The 27,867-nt window shown below is 33.7% G+C and overlaps 1 protein-coding gene across 7 annotated transcripts in view; it reads right to left on the bottom strand.

The window, feature by feature from the left end:
• TINAG (tubulointerstitial nephritis antigen) overlaps window positions 1-24,148 on the bottom strand; it is a 235,575-nt gene extending 211,427 nt beyond the window's left edge. For 4 of the 7 annotated variants that reach the window (XM_074237235.1, XM_074237236.1, XM_074237234.1 and 1 more), the window contains exons 1-3: window positions 23,677-24,148; window positions 12,087-12,150; window positions 9,568-9,657 (exon numbers count right to left, since the gene is read on the bottom strand). In XM_074237235.1, coding sequence (XP_074093336.1) covers window positions 9,568-9,657; window positions 12,087-12,150; window positions 23,677-24,007 — 485 coding nt within the window. In that variant the 5' untranslated portion in view covers window positions 24,008-24,148. The remainder of the gene's footprint in view (window positions 1-9,567; window positions 9,658-12,086; window positions 12,151-23,676) is intronic. The other 3 variants (XM_074237230.1, XM_074237232.1, XM_074237233.1) reach the window with 1 other exon arrangement.
• Window positions 24,149-27,867: the final 3,719 nt, after the last annotated feature.

The following is a 27,867-nucleotide window of genomic DNA, read 5'->3' as shown; positions in this document are numbered from 1 at the left end:
CTACATAAAGTGCTCATAGGGCTTGGAATATGACATTCCAGAAGGCAAAAGGTCTTGGTTTACAACCAAGAATCAACTACCCAGCAAAATTGAACATCTTCTTTCAGGGGAAAAGATGGACTTTCAATGAAACAGGGGACTTTCAAACTTTGCTATTGAAACAACCAGAGCTGAACAGAAAGTTTGATCTCCAAGTACAGGACTCAGGTGGACATAGAGGGGGTGGATGAGAAGGACTAATTATAAGGAACTTAATGACAACCTGCTTGCATTCCTGCATGGGAAGAAGATACTGATAACTCATAAGGACTTTCTCATTTATAAGAGCAGTTAGAAGGAGCATATATAGACCAGACTAGGCATAGGAAGGAGCTGATTATAATGGTATAATATAGTAAAATATTGAAATCAACATGTGACAAAGGAAAGTATTGCGAGGAAGAGAAAGAAGAGGCAGAAAGGGCTAAAATATTTCACATAAGAGTCAAGAAAAAACTTTTACAATGGAGTGGAACAAGGGAAGGTGAGGGGAAATGAGTGAGCTTTCATTCTCATCAGAAATGGCTCAAAGAGGAAATAACACTCAGGGTATAGAAATCTATCTCATCCTAGAAAAAATGAGATGAAAGGGATGGGATAAGAAGAAATGGAGAGGAGGGAGTGGAGAAGTAGGTAGTAAAGTAGAGGGAAGATCATGGGAGAGGGTATTCAGATCTAACACACTTCTGGACAGGGACAGGATGAAAGGAGGGGAAGAGAGTAGAATAAATGAGAGTGGAGAGGAATAGAGTGGAAGGAATACAGCTAGTGATAGCAACTGTGGGAAAAATATTGAAGTACCTTCTCTGGTGGCTATGATGGGGAAGGCAACTCATCCCAGAGACAGAGCCATTGAAATCTGAACACAGATGGAAGTATTATTTTTCTCTCTCACTATTCTTGAGTTTTCTCATCTTCTTAGGGAGGGGGGGGGATTATGCTTACTCTGATAACAAGATTATTGCAATAATAAAATAAATAAACAAAAAATATTATCAAGATCTAAAATGAAAATGATTAATTCACTACCAATGAAGAAGCTAAAACAATAATTAGGTTCTATTTTGCCCAACTCTCTGCCAATAAATCTAGCAATCTAAATGAAATGGATGAATATTTAAAAGGATATAAATTACCCAATTTAAAAGAATAGGTTCTTGATTGGGGGGTGGGGGGCAGATGCCCATAGGAGAAGAACCTCTCTTAGGTGCTCTCTCCTAAATATTTCAAAAACTTTAAAAATTATGACTCTAACTAAAGTTTTGAGAGACAGAGCCCACAGAAAGATCCAGTGAGGCAATTCTCCAGCCCAAGGTAACCTGGAAAATAGTTGGAAGACTCTGTTCCATGGGGTTTGGAGGGGCAAGTCCTTGCCAGAGCAAAGGAACTTCAGCCTCCTGGGAACAGCCCCAGGGAGTGCTGGCTCCCAGCAACAGAAGCAATTTCCTGACCTGCACCCAGGGAACACCAAGCACAACTTGGAAGATCAGCAGGGTGACTACTGCCACAGTGAGCTCAAAGCCCAGGTCCTCAGTGTGGCTGGCACTCAGCACAACCCAGGTCCTAGGAAAAAAAGCAGGCCTGTGGAGCCACCCAGGAGGACCCTCCAGGCAGTTGCACCCTGAGTGCTCAACCCAGGGAAGGTAAGGGAGTGGAGGGACTGCCAAGGTCTGTCCTCTGTCCCTGGAGCAGGACTCTGGGGCAATGACCACATTCAGAACCTGGTCTTAGCCGCCGATAGAGCAGGGAACCCCACACACAGCCTCAGGGGAAGAGGAGTGTACTTGTGGTCATTCACAGACCAGGAGAGCAGTCAGAACACTGAATTCATTGTGTGTGGGGGTGTCCCAATAATACTCAAAAGCTCAGGAAACACCCCAAAACCAGGCACAGGCTGGGGAAATGAGTAAACAGAAAAAAAAAGGAAGCTGACCATAGACAATTACTTTGGTCCCAATGGAAGACCAAACCATACAATCAGATGAGAAAGTCCAAGTTTCTGCCACTAAAGACTCCAAGAAATATAGAAATTGGGCTCAGGCTATGACAGAGCTCAAAAAAGATTTTGAAAATCAAATAAGGGAGATAGAAGGAAAACTGGGAAAAGAAATGAGAAAGATGTAGGAAAAACATGAAAATGAAGTCAGCAAAATGCTGACCCCAAAAAATGCTGAATAAAATACCATGTTAAAAACCAGCTTAGGTCAAATGGATTAAAACAATTCAAAAAGTTATTGGGAAGAAGAATGCCTTAAAAAGCAGAATGGCCAGATGGAATTGGAGATAAGAAAACTCTCTGAGAAAAACAAATCCTTCACATGTAGAATTGAGCTAAAGGAAGCTGATGACTTTGTGAGAAATCAAGATACAACACTTCAAAACCCAAAACAGGAAACATTAGAAGGGAGAATGGGAGAATAATTTGGAACTCAAAATCTTTTTGAAAGCTATTTTATTTTATTTTTCCCAATTACAAGCAAAGATAGTTTTCAACATACATCTTTTTGTAAGATTTTGAATTCCATATTTTTTCTTCCCTCCCCTGCCTTAACCGTCCCCATGACAATGAGTAATCTGATATAGGTTATATATGTACAATCATGCTGAGCATATTTCCATATTAGTCATATTGTGAAACAAGTATCAGAACTAAAGGAAAAAAAAACATGAGAAAGAAAAAGAACATAAAACAAATTTTTAAAAAGTAAAAAATAGTATATTTTGGTTTCTATTGATTCCAGTTTTTTCTCTGGTTGTGGATGGCATTTTCTATAACGAGACTCTCTCAGTATTGTCCTTCATGACTGAACTACTGAAAGGAAATAAGTCTGTCATAGTTGATCACACAGCATTGCTGTTGACATGTATTATGTCCTATATTGGTTCTGCTCACTTCTCTCAGCATCAGTTCAGGCAAGTCTTTCCCAACTTTTCTGAAGTCCTCCCAAGCATGGTTTCTTACAGAATAAAAATACTCTATCACATTTATATACCACAATTTGTTTAGCCATACCCAATTACTAGGCATCCTCTCAATTTCCAATTCTTTGCCACCTCATAAAGAGCTGTAAATATTTTTGCACATTTGAGTCATTTCCCCTTTTTTATGTCCTTTCTGGGATTCAGAGCTAGGAATGATATTGCAGGATCAAAGGGTATGTATAATTATATTGCCTTTTGGATGCAGTGGAACTCAAAATCTTATTAAAAATGAATGTTGAAAACCATCTTTATATGTAATCAGAAAAAAATAAAATATAATTTACAAAAAAAGAACATATCTTGAAATATTTATTTGACTACCTGAAGACTATGAACAAAGGAAAAACCTAGACACAAGATTTTAAGAAATTATAAAAGAAAAATGTTTTGATATCTTAGATCCAGAAGGTAAAATGAAACTTGAAAACATTCCACAATCATTCCTGAAAAATATGTCAAAAATTCTCAATAATAATATAGGCAAATTCCAGAACCCCAGATCAAGAAGAAAATATTGTAAAGAATTCAAATATTGTGGCATCACAGTAATTATCACATTAGATTTAAAGGCTTCTGTATTAAAGAACTGAAGAGCTTGGAATATGCTATTAGAGAAGGCAAAGGAATTGGGATTACAAAAAAAAAAATCTACCCATAATAATGCTTGGTGGGGGGAATGGATATTCAATGAAGTAGGGGACTTTTAAGCATTACAGATGCAAAACCATAGTGAAATAGAAAATATTCAAATAGAAGACTCAAGACAACCATTTTTAAAATTTTTATTTATTTAAGGCAATGGGATTTGAGTGACTTGCCCAAGGTCACACAGATAGGCAATTATTAAGTGTTAGAAGCTATATGTGAACTCAGGTCCTCTTGACTCCAGGGCCAGTGCTCCATCCACTGTGCCACCTAGCTGACCCTCAAGACAACTATTAAAAGGTAAACATGAAAGAGAAATCACAAGGGACTCATTAAGTTTAAATTATTTATATTCATATTTAAGAAAATCATTCTTGTAACTCCTAAGAACTTCAGAATTATTATGGGAGCCAGAAGGAGTTTACATAGACAGATGACATGATTTTGAGTTAACTATGATGAGATGATCTCAAAAAAATGAAGGGGTGAGAAACTTGGAAGCACTGGAACAGAAAGGAAGGTAGAGTCATAAAGGGATAAAATATCTCTCAGAAAAGAAAGGCTTTTTCAATGGAAAAGAAAATGAGATTGTAGGTCAAAGTTTGAATCTCACTTTCATCATAATTGGTTTAAAAAAGGAATAACACATATACTCAGATGGGTATGAAAATCTTACCCAATAGGAAAGTAGGAAGGCAAGGGGAAATAAAAGAAAAGGATGATTGATAGAAGAGAGAAATGAATAAGGGCAAAACCAATGCAGAAAAGAAGAAATGTTAATTGCATTTTTTCTGTACCATAATGCAAAAAAAAAAAAACTAGACTAAATAAAATGCCAAAGAAACAGATTAAAAATTAATTCAAAATCAAAAACTGAGTGGTTCAAATAACAAATTATAGAAACAGTTACTTCATTAAAGTTACTTCATTAAAGAGAATTTACACGACAGCATACCAAAAATTTCTGAGATAACTAAAGCAATATTTAGGAGAATATTTCTATCACTAAGTGCTTATATTAAATAACAGAAAAAGAGAAAATTAATAAATCAAGCAAGCAATTAAAAACAAGAAAAAAATTTTAAAAATTCCAAATTAAACAAAAAATTGGAAATCCTGAAAAATCCCAGGAAATGTTAATAAAATTGAAGCAAAAAACAGTTTATAAAACTAAGAGCTGTTGTTTTATTCTTAAAAGATAACAACAAAATAGAAAAAAATAGCCTTAGTTATAATCTGATTTTTAAAAAAAGATGACCAAATTATTCACATAATAATTAAAAGGGTATATATACCACCAATGAAAATGAAATTTTAACAATTATTAGGAGTTACTTTGACTATTTATATCCCAATCAATCTGACAATCTATGTAAAAATGATTGCATATTTTCAAAAATCATAAATGTTAAATCAACTAATGAAGAAATATACTTAAATAACACTATGAAAAAATATGAACATGTCATAAATGAGCTCATCAGTAAAAAATTCTTGGGCCAAGACCTATTTTATAAGTAACTTTTATAAATATTTAAGGAACAATTAATCCCAATACTATATTTTTGAAAAGAGACAAAAAAGTCCTTCCAAATTCCTTTTATAATATAAATATGCTAACCATATGAAATGGAGAAGAACAAAAATAGTGAAAGAAAAATGTAGTAAAATAATAGCAAGGAGATTACATAAATATATAACAAAGAACACACACTATGATGAGATAAGAATTATACAAGGAAAGAGAACTCATTTAATATTAGGACATTTATCAGCATAACTGATCATATTAATAATAAAATTAACAAAAGTCATATAAGTATCTCAATGCAAAAAAACTTTTGATAAAATATTCATTCCTATTAAAAATACTAGAAGGCATGGTGGTAAATGGAGCTTTCTTTAAAAGGATAAATAATATACCATTTAAAATGTTAAATAGTATAAATACCATTAGCAAGTATCATGTGTAAAGGAGATAAACTAGAAGCTTTCTCAGTAAGATTAGGTGTAAAGCAAGTGTGACCATTATCACCAATATTGTTCAATATTTTACTAGAAATACTAGTATCAGTGATAAGACAAGAAAAAACAATTAATAGAATTAAAATAGGATATAAAGAAATAAAATGATCATTCTTTTCAAGTGATATGATGGCATTCATAAAGAAAGCTTACGAATGAAATTAAAAAAAAACTAGTTAAAACAACAACTTCAGCAAACTTGAAGGATATAAAACAAAACTAATAATTCATCAGCAATTCCATATACTATCAACAAAATCCAATAGGAATAAATGCAAAGAGAAATCCATTTAAAATAACTATAGATAATATAAAGTATTTTTATTATGTCAGCCAAATCAAAAATAGGAACTTCTTGGAAAAGATAGTGGAGTGGTTTGTCATTTCCTTCTCTAGCACATTTTACAGATGAGATAAATTGGATTGAAGTAATGCCAGAATCATACAGTTAGTTAGTATATTAGGTGATATTTGAATTCAGGAAGATGAGCCTTCCTGACTCTAGATGTCATAGCTGTCACAGAAACTATATGAATATATATATATATATATATATATATATATATTTAATATATCAATATATCAAAACATTTTTCACACAAATGAAGATAGATCTAAACAACTGGAAGAATATCAATTGATCATGAGCAGGCCAAGTCAATATAATAAAAATGACATTTTACCTAAATTAATCTATTCATTCTGTGACATCCTAATAAAACCAAAAATATTTATTTTATAAAGTTAGAATAAACAATAACAAAATTTATCTAGAAGATCAAAAACTCAAAAATAAAAATAATCATTGGGGGATGGGGGAGAATGTAGTCTAGCAATATCTGATCTCAAATTAGATTACAAAGTAGTAATAAAACATCTGGCACTGGGTAAGAAATAGAGTAGTGAATTAATCAGTAGATTAGGTATGCAGTGTATACTTCTAAATAATCATGGTTATCTAGTATTACATAAATCCAAAGATCCAAGTTTTTGGAGTAAGATAACTTTGTACAGAGTAGCAGAAATATTGTAAATATGATTAACTGTGAATGACCTAGTTATTCTGATCAACACAATGATTCAAGACAATTTCAAGAGATTTATGATGAAAAATATTATCTCCCTTAAGAGAAAGAAATAATAATCTGAGCACAGATTTAAGCACATTTTTCCCTTTATTTTTCTTATTATTTTTATTTTGCTGTTGTTGCAACATGGCTAACATGGAAATATGTTTTACATGATTTCACACACATAATTCATATCACATGTCTTGCTTTCCCAATGGGTGAGACATGGAAAAAAGGAGAAAATTCAAACTTCAAAATTCAAAATGTTTAAAAACAAATGCTAAAAACAGATAAATAATAATTTAGAGACTACCAATAGAGCCATGAATTAATATAATCATTATGGAAAACAATTTAAAATTCTAGAAATATTTTTTTCATTTTTAGCATCTTTTAAAATGTCTTTTAAGAAATTAAATGCAATAATAAAATCAAAACTGACCAATAAGTTGCACTTCTTTTCCACAGGGCAACTAGATGGTGCCGGGGATATAACACCCACCGGCCTTAGAATCAGGAGGACAAGAGTTCATATCCAGTCTTAGACACTGTACTCTTACTAACTTTGTGACTTTAGGCAAGTTGCTTAATCCTTATTGCATTGCATGCAGGACCATCTTGCCTCATCCTGATTCATATCTGTTCACTGGACCAAGAAAGTTGACAGCATCCCCCCCCCACTCAAATCCAATTCCAGAGCTTGTCATAGTATTATCTCCTTGATGTCATGGTCTTCTTCAAAAATGAAGGACAGGGGCATCTAGGTGGTGCAATGGATAGAGCAATGACCCTGGAGTCTGGAGGACTTGAGTTCAAATCTGGTCTCATACACTTAATAATTACCTAGCTATGTGACCTTGGGCAAGTCACACAACCACAATGCCTTGCAACCCCCCCAAAAAAGAATGAAGGACAAACAAAAGCAAAAGCACTTCTCTTCCAAGTGATTAGACCATTAGAACTATTGCTGGTTCATAACAGTTCACTTTCTCCTTTAAAAAGAACTGTGTAAATCTTAAAATGCTATATAAATATCATAATATAAGCATATTATTAATAAGAAACCTAAAGGAAAGTATAAAACATTGAAAAAGAAATGTTGATTAGAAGACCTTATGAACCAGCATCTTCCTTTTTTCAGATCCCTGCCTTTACATTTCCTGTTCCTCTACTCACATGCCTAGAGCATGCTATACCTCATCTCTGACTCTTAGTGTCTTTTACTGATGTTATTATTATCTGCAAGGAACTTAGTATAGTATAGCATCTGACACAAATGCTTTTTCCTTCCTCTTTTTAAACTTTAAACTTTCTTCAAAGTTCAGCTCAAACCCCACCTACTCTTGGAGATCTTTCTTGGTTCCCATATATATCTACTTAGTTTTTAACAAACTATTATCCTCATTATAAGGTAAGCTCCTTGAGAGCAGGTACTGTTTTTGCCCTCATTTATATCACCAGCACAAAACCTGGTAAACAATAAGTGTTTGTTGACTTGGGAGACAGGAAAACCTATTCCCTTTAGATGGATATAGTAGATCTTCCCTGTGATATCTCTAGGTTTTCTACTTTTTGAAAATGAATCTAGTTCATCTCTATGTAAGATGTAGTTTTGACCTTGTGATAATGTCAGATTTTCCTTCCCTCTTCTCTCACTCTCTCTTTCTCACACATACGTGCATGCACACACATGTAAAAAAGTGAATGCAATCTTGAATCCAAAACTACTTCACAAAAATAAATCAAATATTCATTGCCATATTTTACAATATCTTTGTCTTTTTTTCAGCAAGTCAGCTTAAATGATGTCTAGACCATATCATAGCAAGAAGTTTTAAAGTAAATGAATAAATCATAGAATTTTAGAAGTTGGAAGGCACATTAAGAGATCTTTTTTTCCCCAAGTAAGCTCCTTGGAGGGCAGATATTTTGTCTTTTGTCTTTGTTCCCAGAACCCAGAACCTTGCCTGGAACATAGCAAGGGTCTAATAAATGCTTGTCGAAGTGAATTGGCCCCATAATTTTACAGCTTATAAATGGATCCAAAACAGTGGTCAAACACTGCATTCATGGCCAATCAAGGGTTATAAGTTTAATTTTCATTATGACATAAAATCAGTTAACCACAGCACTAATCAGTTTAACAGACCTAACTGATTTTAGAGTCACCTCAGAGGACATAAATGGATGAAATGACTATTTTCATGTCACCTAGATAAGGTGGCTGCTTGTGAAGTGTGGATTGAGGAATTCTGGGTGGAGATGGGTATGTAGGTTGTACATATGCATGTATATATGTGACAGAGCATGTGGGTGGGTGGGTGTAAGAGGGGCTTAAAATAACACAAATTTGAACCTCTTCACAAATTTTTAGACTAATATCTATATCTATATGTATATAGCATATCTATATCTAAAGATATAGCTATATTATATACATAGATAATATTTGTGTATAATCAAATGATTTCCCCTAAATCAGTTATTTTGAAACAGAATGATGACCAGAATTTTAATGAACTCCCACCTCAGTTCAGTCCTCTTTATTTATATGCTGAATTTAGTGTTTCCTTTTATGTTTTACTTAAATAATTTTTAATCATTCACTTCAGTATTTTGCATGGCATATATTTTATGTCCTCTTATCACCTTTCCTATTTCCCTCCTTGTTTTCTTTTTGCTGTTTCAAAAATGATCATTTTGAAAGCAAGACTCTGGCATCGTTTAGAAAACAGGAAATAATCATGGATTGCTGGAATTCAATTGTGTCATGGAAAGCATATAAAAGAAAGACTTTTTTTCTCACCCATAATCTCTATTATTGACATTTTCAATTAATTCTGGACGAACAAGGCACACATGCTGGGAGCATCGCCACTGCTGGTCTGAGCATGTACTGAAAAGACAGAAGAAATAAGAATGAAAGCTATCCAAAACAAGTAACACATTTCAAAGTAAGTGGAAAAAAATGATGCATTGTTATTACAAAAATGCATTTCCTAGATTAATTTTTAGAGTTTTGACAGTTGGCTTCTTACCGAATATAAATAAACTTAAGTGACTCTAATGGAATATACTAGTCAATATGGTGGTATTACTATTTTATTTTTTTTACTCTAATACACTACCTCATCTGACTTTAGGGAATAGTTTACTAAGTGAGAGAAAAAAATACATCCAATGTTCCTTGTATTTGTCATCTCTCCCCTTGGCACCAGCTCTTTCAAATTTATCTATAAGTTCCCTCAAGTCACTCATTCTTATGGTACAACCTCCATTTTCTTGAACCACCATGAAATTTCTTTTCCTTTATTCCACAGTAAGACTTTTAGAAAGTGCAGAGTATATAGATAGATAGATAGATAGATAGATAGATAGACAGACAGACAAACAGACAGACAGATACTGCTTCAAAATCCTCAGTACATACAGAAATTCTATCTAGCATAGCTTCCATTCATCTCCCACCTCTTTGCAAAAACTGCACACACAAAAAACCATCTCTCTCTCCTTCTCTCTCTCTCTCTCTCTCTCTCTCTCTCTCTCTCTCTCTCTCTCACACACACACACACACACACACACACACACACACACACACACACACACGATATTCTAAGTCCACTAAGAATAATAATAGCATTTCTCTTACAGGGTTATTTTTAGTATCAAATGATATGTTTAGTTTTGTTTGTTTGGGGAGGTTGTTATTTTTAAAGGTGCTTAGGCATATTAGATTACTTTGTCTAGGGGAGGAGGGAAGAAGGAGAAAAAATATAGAATTCAAATCCTTATCCTGCCCCCTCCCCCCCAAAAAAAATGATGTTTGAAAGCTATCTTTACATGAAGCTGGAAAAATAATAAATAAATTTATTTTAAAAAATAAATAAAGGTGCTTAGTAATGTGCCTGACAGATATTAGACACCTAAATTCTTGTTTCATTGTTCTACAGAAGATTTTATAAAAAACCTCTGCCTCCAGTCCTTAATTTATATCCAGTGGTATGCTGGATGAAAATCATACTGCCTTCAGAGAGCCAATTGTTAAATTTTTATTGTGAGTATTGACACCTTGGAAATGAGATAATACTGCAAATGAAGGCTTGATCTATTGCTTGGCTTAACTTAATAAAGTCTAGATGGAGAAACAGAAAATAATTCATGTTAAACTTAAAAGTCTTTGTTGCATATAATTTTAGAAACTGATTGGAAAACATTTACCAGCATATCAGTATTTTTTTTCCATTCTCTGTGCCTCATAGGTTCTTTCCAACAGTTCTACATAGAAATTCTATCAATACATCAAAGCCCAACTCAAAGACTACATGCTTCCTGAAATTACCCATGATCTTTCCAGTCAGAAGTGATTTTCAAATTCTAATAGCACTTAATGTGTGCCTTCTTTATAGATTTTTAACACTATGTGTCTTATTAGTAATTTTTTTTATCTTATTCCCCTTAGTAGACTGTAAACTTCTGGAAGAGCAGTACATTGGCCAATCCATCTTCTTCTTGCTCATAATTCCTTATTACACTATGCATGCACATAGAGATGAACTGGTAAATATTTAACAACTAAATTTCTCTCTCGGGCAGGGAGAAAGGGAGATAACTATATGCATGAGACATGTTTAAGGTTAATCTGCTTTGTTAATATTTCCTACAAAATGTTGCTATGTCTATATAATCAACAAATTCATAAATCAAAACCTGATTTGTAGAATCTGTCAATTTCCAAGATCAAATGCTCACAATGGAATTTGAATAATTAGAATTGGCTCCAATATATCACTGTATATACATTTTAAATGCTTAGGGAAAAAAATTTGAGTTAATATAGAATATATATATATATATATATATATATATATATATATATATATATATATATATATATATATATATATATATATATATACCACTGCAAGTCAAATTTATGGTGGGATTTTTTTAAAGCCTATTATTAAATTTAAGGACCAAGAACTGACCCATATATGTCCTAATGTAAATTAGAAGTGTTAAATGTGATTCTGCTGTATTTTGAACACTTTTGTCTTTCTTAGTAGAAAAAATTAAGTGATATCATTTATCCTTTAAGGAATAGAAACATTAAATAGTTGTTTTAATATCTGCATTATGATGGCAATATTTGTGGCTATCAAAGTAGCTCAAAAAAGAAATATATGAAGTCACTTTTTAAAAAAATTTAAATAAATTCTAGAAATTCCCCTCTCCTATGTTTAAATCAAGAATAACTCAAAAATAATTATAGTACTGACAGGGGGGAAATCACACAAAAAATTACTTTTAGGCTTTTAGGGTAATTACCATTTATTGCAGTTTTCTTTAATTACAGATCCTTCCACATAATGCTGACCATCTCTGAGGCAACCTGCCAACATAATATACAAATGAGTGAAAAAAATGTTAAATTCAGTTTAAGTACATTGACACAAGTATACTAGAATTTTAATTGGATTTATAAATTATACAAAAATTACTTGATTGCAATTTGATGAAAGGGATTTCTAGTTTGACATGGTCAAATACTGAATTCCATGGAAATTCTTTATAATATTCTCTTAAGAAATGTATATTACATCTCTACGAAGATAATTCTATCTTTCAGAAAAAGAACAGATTATCATGAGTCAATCATGAATCTCTTCAAAAAAGAAAACTGAATACATTTAAAGAGATAAACAAAAAATAGTCTGTCAAATTTTGATGTTTCTCACTTAAGGAAAAATAAAAAACTAAGGCAATGCTCATAAATAGGCAGAGTTAATTGTTCCAGGCAAAAGTCAGACTTCAGTTATGGAAAAAATATAAAATTATGTCATCCAGTTCATTTAAAGATGAAAAAAATCTCTCTCTCATAGTTCTCTCATTAGAAAATTTTATGAAGTAGAAAAATTGCATACTCTCATCCACATTTCTTTTTAAAAATCTGATTACAACTTATTACTACTGAAAATGTTCTCAAATTGTCAACTGAAATTGGCTGAAAAACTTGCTCAAGAATATGAGCCAGAGGGTAAGGGCATATCAATACTTTATCTAGAAAATGTCATTGTACAACCAATCAACCATCCATGTCATACCATTCATGGTGAGCTTTCCAGTGCCAATGCCCACAAAATCAACTTACTCTTCCTTTTAAATAGATACAACAATTATAAAGAAGCAGGATTTATTTTTTTTAAATAACAACTCATTAAACATAGCCATTTTATTGAATTAACACTGGAGAATAGACCTATCTACCATAGTATTGCAAGATTATAAATCCTAGGTAATTTATATAATAAAGATTCTTGGTAATGTAAACTTTTCCTATTCATTGATTCAACCAATGATCACAGTGGACAAAAACATTCAGATCTTTTCTAAATCTTTGTGGGACTCCCAAATAGATGTTTTAATTTTTTTCAAGAAGAATATTCTATAATTAACGTATTTCATTAGCTATTACCTTCTGTTTAGGCCACCTATTATTAAAGAATATTGATATTTCTATAACTCCATATGCCTAAAAATATTAAGCATCTATTTTGTACCCAGCATTGTATTAGTCACTGAAGATATAAGACAAAACTGAAACAGTTCCTGCTGAGAGAGTTTATACAGTAAAAGTAAAAATAGTGTATTCAAGCAAAATTACATATACCTATATTAAATTGTGTTTTGAATGCAGATGATGTAGGTACGTAGAAAAACATATAAGTTTACTTTACAATTATGTTGTGCAGGCAGAATCAAGATGGAGGCAGGAACTCCCACAAGCTCCCCCCCCATCCCCAGACCACTCCAAATACTTTTAAATAATAACTAACCAAATTGTAGAGTGGTTAGAAAAGACTGAGTAAAAAAATTTTCCAGTCCAAGATAACTTTAAAGATCCATGGTAAAGGTCAGTTACATAATGGTTAGGAAGGACCTGCAGTGGACCCCAGACAGCACTGTAGCAAACTGACTCCAGACATCCAGGAACAACCCATAGCACCTAGGTCCTGGGAGCAACTGGGTCCTCAGAAGCAGTGGCAGTATCCAGACCTCTCAGCCAAGGGAATGTGAAGGACAATTGGGAAGCTCCACTGGAAAGCTCTGCCACACCAGATTGAGAGCAGAGCCTAGTCCAGTGCAGGTCTCAGCAAAGCCCTGGTCCCCGGGGACCAAGAACAATCCTGGGGAGTCACCTGACAGGACAGCATGGGGCAGTTGCTTCTTGACTGCTTAGCCCAAGGATAGTAATGGGGTTAGGGGAGACTGCAGAGGTCTCTTTGCCATCCCTGGAGCAGGACTATGTTGCTTTGATTATATTCAGATTCAGGTCGCAGTCCGGGGGCCCATACTACCATAGCAGAGCAGGAACACTCCTCACAGCTCCAGAGCAGAAGGGTGTGCTTATGGTCATGCACAGAAAATAATACAGGCTAGGAAGTCAGAGCCTCTTGTAAGACATTGAAGAAAGTGAAGTCCTAAGGTGTCCTTGCAAACAGCTGCAAAAAACCCTCAAGAGCTTAGGAAATGTATGCTCCTCCCTGGAAGCAGAGCCCATCTTAACAAAGAGTTAAAATCAGATCAAAATCTATAGAAATGAGCAAACAGAAGAAGAAAAAGTATCTGACCATAGAAAATTGCTTTGGTTCCATAGAGGATCAAAACACATACTCAGAAGATGACAAAGTCAAAGCTTCTGAATCCAAAGCCTCCAAGAAAAACAGGAATTGGTCTTAAGCTATCGAAGCACTCAGAACAGATTTAGAAAATCAAGTAAGAAAGGAATGGAAAAAATTGGGAAGAGAAATGAGAGCAAAGTAGACAAATCATGAAAACCAATTCAACGACTTGATGAAGAAGACAGAAAAAAATGCTGAAGAAAATAATATCTTAAAAACCAGTTCGTGTCAAATGGAAAAAGCAATACAAAAGCTCAATGAGGAAAAGCATAATTGGCCAGATGGAAAGGGGGCTAAAAAAGCTATCTGAAGAAAATAATTCCTTCAAATATAAAATGGAGCTAAGGGAAGCTGTTGACTTTGTGAGAAAGCAAGAGACAATAAAACACAACCAAAAGAATGAAAACCTAAAAGAAAATATGAAATATCTCATTGAGAAAACAAGTGACGTGGAAAACAGATCTAGAAGTGGTAATTTAATAATTATTGGGCTACCTGAAAGTCATACCCAGGAAAAGAACTAGACTTCATTTTAAAAGAAATTCTTCAGTAAAATTGCCCTGATGTCCTAGAAGTAGAGGCTAAAATAGAAATTGAGGGAACCCACCAATTACCTCCTGAGATTCCAAAATAAAAACTCCCAGGAATATTATAGCCAAATTCTATAACTCCCAAGTCATGGAAACAATTGTATAAACAGCCAGAAAGAAACTATTCAAATATCACAGAGTTGTAGATTACAAGATTACACAGGATGTATTACCATCTACCTTAAGGACTCTGATAAAGGTCTTATTTCTAAAATATAGAGAGAATTGTATCAAATTCCAAAGGGCTTGGAATATGACATTCCAGAAGACAGAAGAACTTGGATTACAACTGAAAATCAGCTACCCAACAAAACTGAACAGACTCTTTCAAGCAAAAAGATGGAGACTCAATGAAACAGAAGACTTTCACACTTTCCTATTGAAACAATCAGAGTTGAACAGAAACTATGATCTTCAAGTACAGGACTCAGGTGAAGCACAGAGAGAGTGCATAGAAAGGGGAAATTAATGATTCTGAATTGTATGTGTGTGTGTGTGTGTGTGTGTGTGTGTGTGTGTGTGTGTGTGTATGTAGTATATATGTATTCTTGCAAAGGAAGATGATACTGATAACTCATATGATCTTTCTCATTTATTAGGACGGTGAGAAAGAGTGTATATATGTGTGTGTGTGTGTGTGTGTGTGTGTGTGTGTGTGTGTGTGTGTATAAATACAAGGCACAGGATGGAGCTGAATTTAAAGGTATAATATATTATAGAGATGAAATTAATGGGGGGGGAATGAATGTACTGGGAGATAGGGAAAGGAGAGATAGAATGGGCTAATGTATTTCACATAAAAGAGTCAAGAAAACTCACATAAATCATCAGCATTTCTATATATGAACAACAAAGTCCAAGAACAAGAGATTAAGAGAAAAATTCCATTTAAAGTCACTGTATACAACATTAAATACTTGGGAATCTAACTCCCAAGTTAAACCCAGAAACTATATGAACACAAATGCAAAGCCCTTCTTATCTAAATAAAGTCAGAGCCAAACAATTGAAAAAATGATGACTGCTCATAATTATATCAAGCTAATATAATAAAAATAACAATTCTATCCAAATAAAATTACTTATTTAGTGTCACATGATGAAACTATTAACTAATTATTTATTGAGCTAGAAAAAAATAGTAATGAAATTCATCTGGAGCAACAAAAGGGCAAGAATATCAAGGAGACTAATTAAAATAATAAAAGTAAAGGAAAATGGCATAAATCAACCAGATATAAAATTATACTATAAAGCAACAGTCATCAAAACTGCCAGTACTGGTTAAGAAACAGAGGAATGGATCAGTGAATTAGGATAGGTTCAAAAGAAACAGTAGTAAATGACTACAGTAACCTACTATTTAACAAACACAGAGAAAATTTCTGGGATAAAAGCTCACTATTTGATAAAAATTGTTTGGAAAACTGGAAAATAGTATGGCAAAAAAAATTAGGCATAGAGTCATATCTCACACTCTACACCAAAATAAGGTCAAAATGCATACAAAACTTAGACATATACTGTGACACCATAGATAAGTTCATAAAGCAAGAAATTAGCTATCAGATCTATGGAAAGGGGAGACATTTATGACCAAACAAGAAATAGAATACATTTTAAATAGCAAAATGAATGATTTTGACCATATTAAATTAAAAAATTTTTGCACTAATAAAATCAATGCTGCCAAAATCAGAAGGAGAGCAGAAAGCTGGGAAACAATTTTCACAGTTAAGGGTTCTGATAAAGGTCTTATTTCTAAAATATAGAGAGAATTGTATCAAATTTATAAGATCACAAGTCATTCCCCAATTGATAAATGGTCAAAGGATATGAACAGAGAAGGTTTTTGGGGGGGTGTTTTATTTTTAGGTTTTTGCAGGGCAAATGGGGTTAAGTGGCTTTCCCGAGGCCACACAGCTAGGTAATTATTAAGTGTCTGAGGCCGGATTTGAACTCAGGTACTCCTGACTCCAGGGCCGGTGCTCTATCCACTGTGCAACCTGGCCACCCCAACAGACAGTTTTCTAAGGAAGAAATTAAAGTTATGTGTAATCATATGAAAAAAATGTTCCAAATCATTACTGATTAGAGAAATACAAATTAAAACAACTATGAAGTATCACTTGATACCTATCATATTGACTAAGTTGACAAAAAAGAGGAAATGATCAAAGTTGGAGAGGTTATGGGAGTATTGGGACATTAATGCATGGCTAGTGGAAATGTGAACTGATCCAACCATTCTGGAGAGCAATATGGAACTATGCCCAAAGGACAATAAAACTGATCATTCACTTTGATGCAGAAATTCCAATTCTAGGTCTCTATCGAGAAGAAATCATTAAAAGTGGGAAAAGTCCCATGTTCCATAGCAAATCTTTTTGTAGTGGCAAAGAAGTGGAAATTAAGGGAATGTTCATCAATTGAGAAATGGTTAAACAAGTTATGGTACGTGAATATTATGGAATATTATTATTCTATAAGAAGCCATAAATGGTCAGACAGACTCTCAAAAAACCTGCAATGACTCACAGTATTTGATGCTGAACCAAAAGAACATTCTATAATTAACAATAACATTGTGAGTTGATCAACTTTGATGGATGCAGCTCCTCTCAACAGTTCAGAGAGCTAAGAACACTATTAGATCAGCTATGGACAATGTTGTCCCCATCCAGGGAAGAAATACAAAACAAAACATAACAAAAAAGACCCTTCAGAATCTGATGAACACTACATTCACTTTTTTAAAAAAAATCTCATGTACTTTGTTCACTTAATCCTAATTACTCATTTTGAAAAATGTACTCATTTTGAAAAATGAGTAATCTGTAAAGATATTTAACACAGTTGCATCTGTTCAAAATTAACCTGACTGTTCACCACTGAGGGAAGTGGGTTTGGAAAAGAGGTTGGAAGGAAATTTTGTAAATTAAAAATGCATATATATATATATATATATATATATATATATATATATGTGTGTGTGTGTGTGTGTGTGTGTGTGTGTGTGTGTGTGTGTGTGTCAAAAAACTTTCACAACATGTACTTGCAAAAATAAAATATCAAATAAAAGAGTCATGAAAAAATTTTTCAGTGGAGTGGAAAGGGGGAAGGTGAGGGGAAATGAATGAGACTTCATTCACATACAGACACACATTGGGGTATAGAAATCTAGTTTACCCTAGAAGAAAGGGATGGGAGGAAGGGTAGTGATAGAATAAAGGGAAGATCATGAAAAAATAATCGAATACAACACACTTTTGATGAGGGACATGGTGGGAGAGAGAGAAAAAATAAATGGGGATGGGGAGGAATAGAATGGTGAGAAATACAGCTAGAAATAGCAACCTTGAGAAAAAAATATTGAAGCAACTTTTCTGATGGATTTACAACAAAGACTGTGATCCATCCCAAAGACAGCTGATGGTATCTGAATACATATCCTTTCTCCCCCCCACTATGTTTTTCTTGAAGTCTCTCTTTCTTTGTGAGGGGGGAGGGGGAGTGAGAGGGCAGAAGGGAGGATGGGGGAATTATATTTACTTTTTTAACATGACCATTGTAGTGATTCATGGCTATAAATCAGCTAACTGACTTGCTCAATGAGGGGAGTGGGGTGGGAGGATGGGAGAGAATTTGGAATTCAAGATTTGGGAAGTAAATTTTGAGACTTGTTTTTGTTTGGAGTTGGGGTAAAAAATATATATAAATGAAAAAATAAAAAAATATAGTTATGCTGTATACATTTTAAAATGTTATTTATTTTATTCTGAATTTAAGAAATAAAAATAATTTTCCATAATATGATAAAATAGAAGAGAAAAATGATTGTATATAAAAATGTAGATCTATTTTGCACAACTTGATATGCTTTTAAATTCATAATAATCATCTAACATTCTTTTTATCTTTTTCTTCTCCCATCCTAGAGATGGCTAACATTAAACATAAATATATATATATATATATATATATATTATATATAGTTATCAGCCCTTTCTCTGGATTCAGATAACATCTTCCTTCATATGTTTTTTGCAGCTTATTTGGGTCATTATAATAGTCAAAATGATCTAGTCACTCAAAGTTGTTCTTTAAACAATATTGTTGTTACTACATGCAATGATCTCTTTTATCTTTGCATTTCACTCTTGATTATTTTGTAGGACTCTATCCTTGTATACATTTTAATGAGGCAGTTAGATGGATCAGTAAATAAAATAGGCCTGGAGCCAGAAGAACTCCAAATTCAGCCTCACATATTTACAGTCTGTGTTACTCTGGGCAAGTAACTTATTTTCTATTTCCTGGAAAAGGAAATGAAAAACCACCACAATAGTTTTGCCAAGAAAACCCTATGAACTGTATTGTCATCCTAGTCCACTAGGTCATAAAGAATCAGACATAAGTGAACAACAAGCATTTATTTTAATATATAATTGTTGTCTCCCTTGTTAGAATGCAAGTACAGTTATTTATTTCTTCATACAGGTATCACCAATGCCTAGTACAATCTCAGGCAACTAGTATTCGTTTTCTGACTGATTAATGTAAAACATATTTAAGTAGATGCAACCTAAGAGAAAATGGGATGATTAGGAAAGATGTCACACAAAAGGAAATGAGAAACCAGTTAACATCCAAATCCATATATTCTTAACCTGTCATGTACCTCTTAGGACGGGAAAGGAATGCAGTAGAGAAAAACCTAAGAGAAGGGAAGGGAAAGGAAAGGAAGATAAATTTGAAGCCACAACAGGAAGGATTTTGCCTCAAATATCATAGTTTCTTTGGAGGAATAAGGGTCTATAGTTTTATTCTTTTCTCCTTCTACCAATTGCATTTCATTAATATCAGTTGAATATCAGAGTATTGTTGTAATTGGATTTAGAAACCTTTCCCACTCCAGAGGGGGGAAAATGGCTTTCTAGATCTCTTTCTACATTGCTTTTTGGTGTTTAATGAATTTTTTGAGTTATATCCACTTGCATTACAAATTCAGCAGTTATGAACTGGTCATATTTCTGCATGTAGAAAAACCCATCAATTCTTGTAAAAGGATTTTAAAGCTGGTTGTAGAAAACTAAAGACAATTTCTACTTATGCACCTTTAAAAATAGCACAGTAAGCCAATCAGATATTTGAAAGGAAGAGACTGGTAGGTGGTATGGGTAAAGATAAGACAGTAGATGTCCTCCTAAAGATCTGATAGTGAGAATGAGTCTTCCTTTGCTCCCAGCTTTTGCCTCTTTTCATATGGTTTAAATTGCAATTCTATTTTTGACATTCGAAGTCATCTAAATACCACTCAGTCTATCATAAAGAATAGGGAAAAAGATTAACATTTACTAGTCTTCAGACAGAAATAATGGCTCCCCACAATTCTGTTCTTAAGACTACATTCATAATATGTGGATAAGAAAAACAAAAAAGGGGTGGTGTATAGGGAAAAGTGAGGAAAACTGATCAATACCACATACCTAGAATTTAGAAATATCTATAAATAAAATCTTAGTGCCATAAAACCACTTACAGCAACTTGGGGAAAAGTGTCTTTATATATAAAGTACTAATACAATGACATACTGTTGTCTCTTTTGATGAAAATCAATCCTATGAATTTTGTTAAACATGAAAGTGTTGTTATTTTCTACAGCAGATTATAACTCTAAGCACAAAACTTGATCTTCATTAACATCATCATCATCATTATTCAATATAAAATTTTTGATATGAAATAAAATGATTAAATTGATACTTCCAGGACAGAAAAAAAATAATTGTATGAGATCCAGACTATACAGTCCAGGTGGAAATAGAGTAAAAATTCTTACTACCTTCTAGATTCCTGGCAGGATCACCAGGAATCAAACTCTTGGACAGACCTTGTTGGAGAGCTTCTATGTAAAGAGAGTCTCTTGTTCCACATCTTGATATATCACAGAAAACTAGAAAGTTTTCCATTCCACACCACAACTTTATCAAGGAGTTAAATTAGTTGTGGTTTTGGAAGAATATATGATGCCAAATGTTCTCCCCAAGGTCATATCTAATGGAACACTAAGATTGATGGTGACATTCACTGAACTGTGATTCTCTAGTTTCACATCTCAAGACTCACAGAGGAATCATCCACCCCCATTAATTTCAGAGGGAATAATGCAAATACAATAGACCATCTTGTTTCCATGTTGCTTATTTTCCTATGATAGGTCAAGACATGAGAAAAGTGACAGAAATGAATGTTTGATTCTGTGATTTTACTGGCATGGAGTATGGAGTTTTCTACCTACTAATGTAACTGACCCTACTCTGAAGTTTCTATTCCTAAAGAGTTTCTTAGAGCATGCAGAGGTTAAAGATGTCTATTCTCGGGTTCACAGATATGATAAGCTATGAGACAGAGTCAGGGCTGGAATCTAGATTTTTCTGACTTAGAAATCTGTTCTCTACCAACTACACCATTCTATTTCTCAATAAAATATTTTTAAAAATTGAAGTGAAATATGAAATGATGCAGTGAATTAAAAAGATTCATGAAAATGCTATTCATAATGACAAAAATAAAAATAACAAAACCAAAACTGAGCAATGTAATTGTAAAGGCTAAACTTGGTCTCAAAGAAGAGGAAAAAAATAATTACCTCTGGAAGCATAAGATCCTAGATTTAGAAGTTGTTGGGACCATAGAAACCATTTAAGGCAAGCCTGTTTTATATAAGTGGAAATTGAGACCCAGATGTGTGAAGTGACTTGCTTAAGTTCACAAAGTTGGTAAGCTTCTAAGTTGGGTGTTGAACTCATATTACTCTACCATCAAAATCAGCATGCTAGCCACTATACCACAAAGACTACCAGTATGTAAAATTACATATTTTGTTAAATTTAGTTAAGCATTGGTTATTTTTAATGAATTGTTTCTTTTTAATTTTTTTCTATAAGGGATAACTCTTTTGGAAAAGAAGGGTGAAGGATATATATTTCAAAATGAAGATGATATAAAAACAAAAGATAACAAGCATTTTTAAAATAATGTAAAATCACTACCAATAGGTGTCACCATTCTGCTCTGAGTTCCAAGGAAAGTAGCTAGTCTTTTAAAGTGTTCAGATGCTGCATCTATAGAAATCTTGGTGTAAGAAAATCTATGTATGGAATCAAAATTGTTCTTGGTTCCATTCATTAAACAAATAGAACAAATTGTCTAGTTAGTCTTTAGTTTTAGGATTTGTATTTTCAGTCAGGAAAGACATAGTTCCTCTACTTCAAACTACTCCTTCTACACATGGGGTTACTGAAATCCAAAAATGCAAAGCAATTTGTCTAAGTTCATGTAACTATTTCAGGAGCATACTGGGCTTTGAACTAAGATCCTTAACAATGGATCTATTTCAACTAATCAGACTCTAACCAGAAAATGTTACCATCTAGAACAAGATATTGTATGTAACACTATACACTACTGAGAGATGCTGGTCCTAATGGATAGAAAGAGCAACATCACGGAAGCATAAAATTTGAGTTTGTAGGAAACTTAGAATCCATTTGGTACCATTCCCTCATTTTACAAATGATAAGAAACTGAAGTCCCAAGAAATTAAATAACTTGTTTAAGGACATTTAACCCACTAGAAGACTAAAGAAATTTGTTTCAGCAATAAACTACATTTTTACTGCCAATATGTGCATGTCATTCTTATTTGTGTCAAGAATCTTATCCACATAATATCAAAATGATCAGTTAAATGATTTTTTAAAATTAATCACTTTAAACTTTTTTTATAGTCCCTTGAGTTGCAATTGCACAATGGAAAAGCAAATGGTTCTTTGGGGAAAAACATTGGCTTGAGTTAGAGGACCAGGATTCAAATATTACCTATGATATTTAATACTTGTGAAACCTTGAGTAAATCCACTTAACTTTCTTGTACCCCCAAACTTATCAAGAAAGTTGAACTTGAACAAGATCCCTCAGAAAACAAACCTGTGATCCTATGCATAAATATAATAAATTGGAAAAGGAGACATTGCCAGAATACATTCATCAGCTGAAGATCATTTAAAATCATTCAGATTCTGACCTGGAAATGTCATTAGACAAGAAAAATCTTGAATATACCTACATGGTAATACACTTTAAACTAACTTGTTTAAAGATTAAATTTCAATAATAATAATATAATAAAATGGATTTATATTTTCCTTGACTTATCTTTACTTATTTAGTTTACATTTATTTTGCTTCTTGTATTTTCTTTCTTTTGATTTATTTGTTTAATCAGTTATATGATTTCTTATAGAAAAATACCTTTGTGGAAAGTTTCTTTGCAGATGTTGATAATTAATACATCTCTAAGTATATTCTTCAAGAGACACTTGGATCACTAAGAGGTTAAATGATTTGCCTACGGCTGCATAACTATGTTTCAGAGGCAAGATTTGTATCCAAACCTTTCTGATTCCAAGGTTGAACCCTCTTTCTTCTACCCTCTCCAATCTCTTCAGAAAACCACATATCCTCTAAGGAGCCCTGGTATTTGTCCATTATCCCTGTACCTGAAATCTCAGGTCTTCTGACCCTTTTCATCTGTCCTAAAGTTAAACCCTCCTTCATACATTGTTTTTCCCGATGCCTACCTTTTTGAAACATATTGCCTCCTTGGCAAAAGGACTTGTAATCAGGACAGCAATCAGAATTTTCCCTTTCACAGAATTTATCACAGTAACATATGGCATTGACCTCATAGAAATGAGTTACACAGTCGTCATTTCTGTCTTCACAACAACCACGAGTCCTACAGTAATGTCCCTTGTAAAGAGTTCTTTTAAGTCTTGTTCTTGTCAAATCGGTGAAGTTCCAAGTTGAATGAGCTTGTAGGTTCATACCTCTTTGGGAGACAAATTGCTTTTCCATCCAAATTTCTGTTGTGAGGTAGGAGAAAACTAATATTTTGTACCAGGTCCACATCCTCTGGTCATCAGATCCCTTCTCCCACTGTCTGTTATAAGATAATCTAATTGGTGTCACTGCAATGATCCTACTGACGTCTGGTTAGGTACCTTTGAATATACTGGTCGTAGCTGGCACTATGTCTCACTGGGAACTTACAGGCTGGACTCTTACTTGAACTGAATAAACTTCATGTGGTTAAACATTAATCACAAATCTCAGTGTTTAGCCAAGATAAAAGCAAGTATATAAAACAGGCCATTGTCATTCCTCATGTTAAAAATCAATTATATTTTATAGTATAGTAAAATTCTTCTTTGACACTAGGAGAAAAATACACAAATTTTATGAATGGCTACATCAGGTATAGGTTGGTTCCAAATCTTGGATCTTAAACCAGAAACTTTCTCAAAATACACATGGCCCAGATTATTACTAAGGTGGCTGTTCAAAATGCTAGAGTCAACTTATTCACTCCTACTTGTCTGGCAACTAAAATCCAGACTCTCTTGAGATTGTCTGCAAAGATCTGTCATATCAATAAACAGTTGTTCTAAATCATTCCTGGTCACACACTGAATTCATTTCCCATCTGTACCAAATTTACCTATTAAAGTCATTTTTGAGAGGCTTACTAGAACCTAATGTAGCTGGAAATCTCATGAGAGGGATCTTAGTTCTCCCAAATTATAGTTTAGCTTCACACTGATTGGAGAATCTGCAGTATACTCAGCTTGCCATATGGTAAAGGAAAGATCATTTTCCCATCCTATCTCGAAAAATAGAAGGTGCCAAAACATTTAGTAAGGAAATTTTAAAGGTCAAAAATGCTTCTCAAGTACTTGATATTTACTCTGTAGTTGTTGTTCCATAACAGAATAATAAATTGGGAGTCAGTTTAGTGTAGAGGATGGTTTATTTCTGCTTCAGGCAAATTTCTGTGACTTGAAGTTTCAAATGAGTTGTCTATCTATACTGATAATGATAATAATAACTGCGCCAACAATTATTTTGATGCAATGTCTTAAGGCAACTAGGTGACACTGCACATTAAGTGTTGGAACTATAATAAAGACTAATGTTTCTGAATTCAAATCTAGCTTCATACTAGCTGTGTGACCTTGGACAAGTCATTTAGCTCTGTTTGCTTCAGTTTTCTCATCTGTTAAATGAAGAAAAGATAAACTAGTCCAGGTTCGTTGTCAAGATAACCCCAAATTGGGTCACAGAGTAGGACACAACTGAAGCAACTGAACAGCAGCAATAAGAAGTGCTTTAAGGTTTGAAAAGAACTTTACAAATAATACCTCATGTTATTCTTGCAATAATTCTTGGAAGTAGGTGCTATTATTTTTCCTGTTTTATAGATTAAGAAATTTAGGTAGATTGAGATTAAATGGTTTCCCCAGGGTCACACAGCTGATAAGCTTGAGGTTGGATTTGAATTCCTCTTTTCTTAACTCCAGATTCAACACTCTAGTTGCTGTTTCATCTAAGGACTTTTCTCCCTGGGAGTTCTTTAAACAGATTAAATAATAGGTTCAGTTTCATAGTTTAATGAATAGATTATTGGACTTGGAGCCAGGGCAAGATAGATCCAAATTCCAAACATTTCATGAAGAAGTATGACTCCAGGTAAGTCACTATGTTTCTTTAGACCTCAGTTTCCTCATCCATAAAATAAGAGTAGTGAGCTCAATAACTTCTAAGGTTTCTTCCAACTTGAAATTCATAATCATTTAATATCAGTAAATGAACATTTATCAACTGGTTATGTACAAGACCATCACCAGTAGTCCTGTTTCTTATATTAACAGGCCAGAGGGTATAGACAATTCTTTTTTTTTAGGTTTTTGCAAGGCAATGGGGCTTAAGTAGCTTGCTCAAGGTCACATAGCTAGGTAATTATAAAGTGTCTGAGACAGATTTGAACTCAGGTCCTCCTGACTCCAGGACCAGTGCTGTATCCACTACTCCACCTAGCTACCCCAATGTAGACAACTCTAGAAGAGGCAGTGAGAATGATGTCTTCACACAACATTCCTCTAACTTTAATGTCCATGTCATGCCATCATTCAATTGATATCATAGTTTTCTTTGATTATGAAAGACAACAATCAATATATGCATATAAATTGACTGTAGTAATTGGTTTATGACTAAGTAATGAACATAAAACTACCCCAGCATATTATAAAAATTTTTAAATTGGAAAGACAAGACACTGATAGCCTGACTAAAAATCCCTATGTATAAATTATGGGTAGCCATTGAAATCCTTTATGTTTAATGAAGAATCGGTGAACTCTTTATTTTTGTTTTAATTCTGATTCTGAGATTTCTATTTTCCTTTTTTAGAAAAACAAACAAACAAAAAAATTTGTCAATTTGGGGCAATGGTAGGAATCTAATTTCATGAATATATGGAAGCCCCTAGGGAATATATTTCCTAAGTCAATGAAGGTCAGTCCCTGCTCTCCAATTTGCAATCTTAGAGAATTTCCTGAGGCACTGAGATTAAGTGATTTTTCTCCCAGGTAACCTAGCAAATAGATGCTGTGTCAGAGATAGGATTCAAAGTCAGACTTTTTTTTTTTTTTGCAAGGCAATGGGATCAAGTTGCTTGCCCAAGATCACACAGCATTAATTAGTGTCTGAGGCCAAAATTGAACTCCAGACCTCCTGACTCCAGGGTCCCTGCTCTATTCACTGCACCACCTAGCTGCCCCTCAAAGTCAGACTTTCTTAACTCTGGCTATTTCCCTGACCATTATGCTATACCACTCTCATTATTAGAATATATTACATTTTACCAAGTGCTAAAAAGACAGTACCTAAATGGAGAGTATCTCTAAACTCTATGATCCTAAGAAATACTAAATAAGGTCCTGTGCTTACTCCCTAACCCCCAATGGCAAGTAATGGTGCCAGAAATCCCACCTTTAGAAAGTATTCTTTTGGGGGGAGTGGGGAGGTGGAGGAGGGTCCTCCAAGGCTTTTTAGTTACTTATTTCATCCTTTAAAAGATCTCTGATATAAGGGACTCCCTTGAACACTTTCAAATTATTTAACAACTCACTGAGAGGTCAGACTGATCAGGAACAAACAAGAGGAGTCAGCCAAAACAAACTTCAACCCTTTTCAATTTTTCCTCAATTAAGTAAATGGTAACTGCTTCTCCTCTGAGTTATCAAAGATTAAGTGAAGAAAAAAGTATAAATGATTATAGACAAAAACAAATCTTTCTGACACTCAGGATCAATAAAAATAGAAAGCGTCATTAAGAAAAAATGAAAAATCTTTAAAACCTTGGAAGACTTTTAAAGATAGGTTATGTTCTTATATACCTTTAGTGGCCTAAGTATGACATTGCCTTAGCATACAGGAAAAACTTATGATCTTCTAATGTCCCTTCCAACTAGATGACTCTGTGGTAGTTGTGAGTGAGGGCCAGGTTTTAGTACTCTTCACTCATCTATTTTTTTATAGTGTCAAAGGCTAAGCTGAAATTCCACCTGTCTCTCAAAGGTTAATTGTTAACGTGAATTTGGTCTATAATTATTAAATGCTTAAATTAAATTAAAACTTTAACAGATCTTTGAAGTGGAACAACTGATCCTATTGCAGTTCCTCTTCAAGAGTAATTTGGTCCCAGTCCTAATTTTTATTTTCCTAAGCAATGTTGTTGAGATTAGCCTTATATTCAAATTAAACTGATGATTCCAGTTCTAACCTTCCTTAGCTATTGAGTTTCTAGAGTCATTGTTTTGATACTTTTCAATTCTTGGATTAATTATACACAATATAGTGAGCTGTATAGTGCACACCTGTAAATTAATGCAAGATACAAAAATGGATTAGAAGTCAATTTTGGGAAA

This window comes from Macrotis lagotis, chromosome 5, assembly GCF_037893015.1.
Source record: "Macrotis lagotis isolate mMagLag1 chromosome 5, bilby.v1.9.chrom.fasta, whole genome shotgun sequence".
In the NCBI taxonomy this organism is placed as follows: domain Eukaryota; kingdom Metazoa; phylum Chordata; class Mammalia; order Peramelemorphia; family Peramelidae; genus Macrotis; species Macrotis lagotis.
This window is presented reverse-complemented; position numbering and strand designations above follow the sequence as displayed.